Source organism: Nicotiana tomentosiformis, chromosome 9 (genome assembly GCF_000390325.3).
Source record: "Nicotiana tomentosiformis chromosome 9, ASM39032v3, whole genome shotgun sequence".
Lineage (NCBI taxonomy): Eukaryota > Viridiplantae > Streptophyta > Magnoliopsida > Solanales > Solanaceae > Nicotiana > Nicotiana tomentosiformis.
The window spans coordinates 90892742-90900745 of record NC_090820.1 but is presented as its reverse complement, the minus strand read 5'-3'; the positions used below and the strand labels follow the sequence as shown (position 1 = coordinate 90900745).

The 8004-nt window shown below is 42.4% G+C and overlaps 1 protein-coding gene across 1 annotated transcript; it reads right to left on the bottom strand.

The window, feature by feature from the left end:
* Positions 1-2439: 2439 nt before the first annotated feature.
* Positions 2440-6789, bottom strand: LOC138899185 (uncharacterized). The gene is made up of 4 exons (XM_070185320.1): positions 6043-6789; positions 5491-5889; positions 3181-3186; positions 2440-2556 (listed from the first exon to the last, which is right to left on the bottom strand). The coding sequence occupies exons 1-4, from the start codon at positions 6787-6789 to the stop codon at positions 2440-2442; spliced, it is 1269 nt and encodes a 422-aa protein (XP_070041421.1).
* Between the last annotated feature and the right edge of the window lie 1215 nt (positions 6790-8004).

Here is an 8004-nt window from a genome sequence, read left to right as displayed (position 1 = left end):
AAACAAATCAAACAATAATTACTCAACCTATTTCTACTCCCCAACACCAAAACTAAATAAGAAGTCGCATGCAACAAATGAAAGCTCAAATTTCTAGTGCCAAAATTGGTGAGCAGGGTGTCGCGAAACCATCATTCACAACAACAGTTCAGGTTCAGTTAACGATTCTTAACAAAGAACTCCAAATGTGGAAATCAGGCATGATACCCCACTTAAGTAAACCTGTTATTTTCTTCTCGGCTCAAGACTATTTCGTGAAGCTTGCTCAAGAATATAAATTGACTATAATAGGAAAATTCTATAAAGAAAAACCTTCTATGGAGGAAATTAGAAAGACCTTTATCAGTCAATTTCATCTAAAAGGGCATGTAAATATTTTGTATCTTGCCTACATACACGTTTGCCTTGATTTCACCAGTGAGGTCGATTATATTCATGTCCTATTCAAAGAATATGTGGATATTGGAGAAGTTCCTATGAAAATCCTAAAGTGGACTCCTGATTTTAAACCAGACGAAGAGACATGTATTGTCCATGTTTGGGTTCTAATCCATCAACTACCTTGGCATCTTTTCAAATGGCATATTGTTTCAAGAATGGTTCAGGATGTTGGAGTTGATGTGGCTCCTAATTAAGCAACATACTCTAAATCAAGAGGAAATTTCGCTAAAGTAAAGGTTGAGATTGACCTACTGAAACCAAGGTTGGATCAAATTTAGCTTGGCTTAATAGGTTTGATGGCACTGAGGATGATAAATCGCTTGATATTGAGTATGAGAAAGTTCATAGCTATTGTTTATACTGCAAACTTCAAGGTCATATGGAAAGTCAATATAGAAACAAAATTAGGGATGAAAGGATCAAAGCACAAAGGGAGGAACAAGAGAAAACAGAAAAGAAATCCAAAAGAAATGATGACTTTAAAATTGTCGCAAAAAGAAAAGGACCAAAAGAGAAGAAGCAACTAACTAACCATCAATAGAACAAAGAAAAAGGTCAGACTAATCAGCACCAACATGAAGCACCCAAGCAGAATAACAAGAGAAACATGTGCATTACTATTAGAGAACCCTCAGTTGTAGAACCTTTGAAGGTGATGGAGGAGGTTCTTGGAAAAGGAAAATAAGTTATCAAAGAGAGAGGAACAATTCCCTCTCATGCCAAATTTTATGAACAAGGAAATAGTAGCAAGAACAATGTAGCTGCCACATCAGAAGCAAACAAAAAAATAGCAATAAAAAGAAGAGGCAATCTACAAAAAAGAAGATTGAATAGGAGATCAAAGAATCTGTGGTGGACCAACAACCAGAAATCATGAAACCTAAGGAGAGCAAATCAAAGAATACAAATAATTATATGGTTCAAAAGGAGCAGAATCAAATTGCAACTCTCGATGAATATATCCCATTATCAAATCCAACGGAGGTTGACAATCAAATAAACACACATAAAACAAAGCAGGGGTACAAAACATGTTATTGATCCTAGAGAGGTTCAGAATAACTATCTAAAACTCATTAGAGGGACTAATCTAGAAGAAAGACATAGCAGTGAAGAAAGATATGATTTGCAAAATGAACAACAATCTGAATCATTTGACGAGGAAGATAATTCACAAGATATGGACTGTGCCGACGAGGAAATCTCAGAGGCATCAGAAGACTATACTAGTATGAATAATGACGACAACAATAGTGATGATCCTGGTGATAATTTGGTGAGTTCCATTTGTTCCCAATAACTAGTGGATGTCACTCTAACCTCAACCATGGATAATATTATCAATTATGCGCACCTATCTCCTAGAGGTAGAGGTAAAGGAAGAGGTAACTACAGGGGCGGCAGAACCTCATTAAGAGGAAGAGATGGCAGATGAAACAATCAAATGCCTTCAAGGGCCTCACACGGTCAAAGACTTTCAAATTAGTTATCATGATTAAGTCGCTATACTAGAATATCAGGAGCATTAATCTAACGGTGCTCTTGAGATACTTGAACAAATGATTACTTCAAATAAATTTCCAATTATTGCTTTGAGTGAACCCTTTCATATAACCAATAAGATGGACAATTTCAAAAGAATTTTGGGATACCATCATGCATTTTTCAGCTGTAACAACTTTTAGATCATGTGGGAGGAAAATCTAGATTGTGAGATTGTTGATGAAGATGAACAACAGGTCTCATGTATCATAAAGTCTAATGAAATTTCTTTATTGTTATCTTTTGCCTGTGCAAAATGTGATGACCTGAAGATCTATGGGATAAGTTAAGAATTATTTGCGATACATATATTTGCCTTGGTTAAATGCAGGTGATTTCAATTGTATTATTAGGCCTACTGAAAAGCAGAGAGATACCACTCACAGAATATCAAAAAGCTTATCTTTTATTCAATGCATTATGGATTGCGAGTTAGTTGATGCATGATACACTGGATCACCATTCACTTAGTGTAATGGATGGAGCCCAGACAGAAGAGTATGGCAAAGACTCAATAGAGTTCTTGTTAATCATGATTGGATGAATCTTTTTAAATCTACCAATATTGCTCATCTGATTAGAACAGGATCAGATCACTCTCCTCTTATTATCACAACTACGAATAATACTATAAGTCTTATAAAATATTTTAGGTTCCTTGACTTCTGGACTAAGAAAGCTGACTTTGTGAGTATAGTTGAATAAGCCTGGAATGTTGAAGTTCAAGGATCCTTACTATGGAAGTTTCACTTGAAACTCAAAAATACTTGTAAAAATTTATCTGAATGGTCCAGACACTCTGTTGGTAATATCTTTGCCAATATAAATATCACGACCCTAAATTTCCTCCAAAGGATGTCGTGATGGTACCTAGTCTCTACGACTAGGTAAGCCTAACAAATAGCAACCACTGAACAGATATGTAAACACAAGATATTGAAAGCGACTAAATAATAGATAAAATTGTCTATAGATAGAATCTCACAATCCCACACCCCAAAATCGGTGGAACTGTGTCATAAGCTCTATAGAATGCTACTAGAGTACTACCACATCACTGTCCAAAAAGGAAATACAACAGTAATGAAAATAAGGAAAGGTGACTCCGATGCCTGCGGACGCCAAGCAGGCATGCCTTGTAGTCTCCGGTAAAAGCAGCTAGAAAGACTCTATATCTACCGGCACGAGCAGACGTACCTGGATCTGCACAAAAGATGTGCAAAAGCATAGTACGAGTACACCACAATGGTACCCAGCAAGTATCAAGCCTAACCTCGCTAGAGTAGTGACGAGGCCATGTCAAGACACCTACTACGATATAAAATAGATAGTATAAAATGAAATACGAATATAAAATGGGAAGTAGGAAAGCAACTAATACGGAACAAGATGGTAGCATGATCTACAACAACAATAACAACAACCCAGTAAAATCTCACTAATGGGGTCTGGGGAGGGTAGTGTGTACGCAGACCTTACCCCTACCCGAAGGAGTAGAGAGGTTATTTCCGAAAGACCCTCGGCTCAAAAAAAAATAAAAAGAAAAAATGAAAAAATGACTAAAAGGAAACAATATTAGTATCACAACAACAATCATAGGATAAATAGGAACACCATGAAATCCAGAAGAAAGATGCAAAGCAAAGGGAGACAATATTAGTAAATATTAGTATCACCACAACAATCATAAGAAAAATAGGAACACCATGAAATCTAGAAGAAAGATACAAAGCAAAAGTGATAGCTAGTAAATAGGACATGCACTGAAAAGCAAAATAGTAAGCCACAACATTGCCAATAGCTATCTTAAACAAAAACCCTACATGGCTAGTCCCACAATGGTACGAAGTAAGGCACGACTCAACTACCTCCTAACCTACAACCCTAATACTCGACCTCCACATCTTCCTATCAAGTGTCATGTCCTCGGAAATCTGGAGCCTCGCCATATCCTGCCTGATCACCTCTCCCCAATACTTTTTAGGTCGCCCTCTACCTCTTCTCGTGCCATCCACAACCAGCTGCTCACACCTCCGTACCGGAGCATCTGGGCTTCTCCTCTGAACATGTCCGAACCATCTAAGCCTCGCCTCCCGCATCTTGTCATCAATGGGAGCCACATGTACCTTCTCCCAGATATCATCATTCCTAATCTTATCTATCCTAGTGTGCCCACACATCCACCGCAACATCCTCATTTCTGCTACTTTCATCTTCTGGATATGTGAGTTCTTAATGGGCCAACACTCAGCCCCATACATAATGGCCGGTCTAACCACCGCTTTATAAAACTTACCTTTGAGTATCGATGGCACTCTCTTGTCACACAGGACTCCAGATGCTAACCTCCACTTCATCCATCATACCCTAATACGGTGTGTGACATCCTCGTCGATCTTCCCTCCCCTGGATAATCGAACCAAGGTACTTGAAGCTGTCTCTACTCGGGATGACCTGCGAATCAAGCCTCACATCCACGCCCTCTTCCCCTGGCTCAGCGCTGAACTTACACTCCAGGTATTCCGTCTTCGTCCTTCTCAGCTTGAAACCCTTAGACTCAAGAGCCTGTCTCCAAACCTCCAGCCTCTTGTTAACACCGGCTCGCGACTCATCAATCAGAACTATGTCATCGGCGAATAGCATGCACCATGGCACATCCCCTTGAATATGGCGTGTTAACGCGTCCATCACCAGGGTGAACAAGAACGGACTGAGCGCAGAACCTTGGTGTAACCCCATTATAATCGGAAAATGCTCAGAGTCGCCTTCTACTATCCTAACCCGAGTCTTAGCCCCATCATACATCTCCTTAATTGCCATAATGTAGGGAATCGACACACCTTTTGCCTCCAGGCATCTCCAGAGAATTTCTCTAGGAACCTTGTCATATGCTTTCTCTAGGTCAATAAACACCATGTGCAGATCCTTCTTCCTCTCTTTGTATAGTTCCACCAACCTTCTAACAAGGTGTATAGCTTCTGTAGTCGAACGACCAAGCATGAACCCGAACTGGTTGTCGGATACAGACACTGTCATCCTCACCCTCGCTTCAACCACCCTCTCCCACACTTTCACGGTATGACTCAGTAATTTGATACCCCTATAATTGTTACAACTCTGGATATCACCTTTGTTCTTATACAATGGAACCACCGTACTCCACCTCCACTCATCCGGCATCATCTTCCCCTTAAAAATAATATTAAACAACCTAGTTAACCTTTCCAAACCTGCTCTCCCCACACACTTCCAAAATTTTACCGGAATCTCGTCTGGCCCGGTCGCTCTGCCCCTACTCATCTTACGCATAGCTCCCATGACCTCATCAACCTCGATACGCCTGCAGTACCCAAAGTCATGGTGACTCTCGGAATGCTCCAATTCGCCTAGCACAATATCCCGATCCCCTTCTTCATTCAGAAGTTTATAAAAGTAAGTCTGCCATCTCCTCTTAATTTAGGCATCTTCCATCAATACTCTACCATCTTCGTCCTTGATGCATCTCACTTGGTCCAAATCCCGAGCCTTCCTCCCTCTCAACTTGGCCAGCCGGAATAACTTCTTTTCCCCGCCTTTTTTCCCCAATTCCTCGTACATACGACTATAAGCCGCAGTCTTAGCCTCTGTGACCGCCAACTTAGCCTCCTTCTTAGCTGCCTTATACCTCTCCATGCACACTCGCCTCTCCTCCTCACCTATGCTCCCCACTAACTTCAAGTACGCTGCCTTCTTTGCTTCCACTTTACCTTGGACCACTTCATTCCACCACCAGTCTCCTTTGTGCCCACCAGATACGCCCGTCGAGACCCCTAACACCTCTCTCGCAGCCTCCCTAATATAGTCTGCTGTCACTGACCACATAGTGCTCGCGTCACCACTACTCCTCCAAGCTCCCATAGCCGACAACTGCCCCTCCAACGCTTGGGCTTTATCCTTAGTTAAGGCTCCCCACCTGATTCTCAGTCTTCCTCGAGTAGACCTTTTTCTACTCTTTAACATAATACCAACGTCCATCACCAAGAGCCTATGCTGCGTCACGAGTATCTCACCCGGAATCACCTTGCAATCCTTGCACAACCCTCTGTCACACCTCCTGAGGATGAGATAGTCAATTTGGGTCTTCGCCACCGCATTTTGAGAAGTAACCAAATGCCCCTCCCTCTTCTGAAATCTAGAGTTCGCAATCACCAACCCAAAAGCCTTAGCGAAGTCCAACAACGATGTACCTCCTCCGTTCCTCTCCCCAAAACCGAAGCCTCCACGCACCTCGCCGTAACCACCTGCGGTTGACCCAATATGCCCATTGAAATCCCCTCCTATGAATAGCTTCTCAGCAGGCAGAACCTGGCGCACTATCTTATCTAACTCTTCCCAGAAGCGCCGTTTAACCTCCTCATCTAGGCCCACATACGGCGTATAGGCGCTAACGATGTTTAGGGTGCACTCTCCAACCACTAACTTAATAATCATCAATCTATCATTCACTCGTCTAACCTCAACTACAGACTCTCTAAGTTCCCTATCCACCAAGATGCCCACTCCATTCTTACCTTTCTGGACTCCCGAGTACCAAAGTGTAAACCCGTCCACGTCCCTCGCCCTCGACCCTACCCACCTTGTCTCCTGGACACACGCTATATTGACCCTCCTCTTTTGGAGGATCTTCACCAACTCTATAGATTTACCCGTCAATGTACCTACGTTCCATGATCCAATTCTCAACATACAGACACCCTTGTTCCCTTTACCTCCCTTGCCTCCCGCCCCACCCCTAAACCCTGCCCTACCTCCCGCCCCACCCCCCATTCCCCCCGAGGACATGACCTCACTCGACCATCCCAGACTAGAGCCACTATACCTAAGGCAGAGTAAGGGGAATCACTATCACACAAGGCAACAGACCAAACCAGAAGAATACAAGTTGTAACAACAGGCACACTAATATGGTAAATAAACTAGTACGAGGTAAGATGCCAGCAATTTAACTCACACAACAAAGGGAAACTGGAAAACGGGAGGTACCAACTCCCGCGAGCAGAATAGAAAATTCAAAGCAAGAACAATAGAACCTGAAGTCACCACGAGTGCCGAGAAAGGTGTTGTCCACAATAGCTATGTTTTGGAAGTTCCCGCCCGCTTTGCCCGAGGCTCGCCGGAATATTGTCTAAGCCGCCACCGCCACCGCCGCTAGGCTAGATCAGTGCGCCAGAAAATAGGGGGACGGGGGTGGAAGAGACGAGGTATAGGGGAGAGAAAGAAAGGAGAAGAAGAAAAGGAAAAATATATTAAAAAAAAGGAGAGGGGGGCAGATCTGGTCCGGTGGTCGCCGGAAGTCAGAAGACAGATCAATAACAGAGAGGGAGTGAGTAGAGGGAGGGATTAGAATGAATGCGGAGGTGGGATCTGCCGATGCTTGGGTGTTCCAAGACTATGTTACAACCTGGATGTCGTCCAACCACCAACAAAATCTCTTCAAAATCTGGTTTCGTTTCTTCAATAGAAGAATGGGCTTACAGATTTTCCAAAACCGAATAAAGTATCCAAACCCCGAAATACAAGTAAAGTGATACAATCATCATGTACATAATACAACTACTAGAATGATAACGAATGGAACAATAAGAAATATTCCTTCCACGACACTTTGCAGCATGAAATAACAGCAAGAAACACAATGAGGTACTGCCTCGTGTATAATGAAATCAAACCGAGGTACCACCTCGTATAATCACGAATGCAACTGAGGTACCGCCTCGTATTCACATTTCTCAAATCAAATTATAATCCTTCCTTATGCTACCGCATGAGCCTTACATTTGAAAATATGTTTTAAAAGTAGTTTTTCAAAAATAGCTACCCGCAGTTTAGCCCATCTTATGACACCGCACGGCTACACATAGTTCTCCTACAAGCAACACGCACATAAGTCCTACCTTATACCGCCGCATGCACATCAACCCAAGCCTTATACCGCCGCATGCACATAATTATCATATCACAATAACAACATCGCACCACAAG

Excerpts from the sequence above, each read along its gene's own strand:
- LOC138899185 (XM_070185320.1), bottom strand. The coding sequence starts at position 6,789 with ATGGGGGGTGGGGCGGGAGGTAGGGCAGGGTTTAGGGGTGGGGCGGGA. Across the intron at positions 5,890-6,042 it reads GGTTGTGCAAGGATTGCAAG|TTGTCGGCTATGGGAGCTTG; the intron begins GTGATTCCGGGT and ends TTGGAGGGGCAG.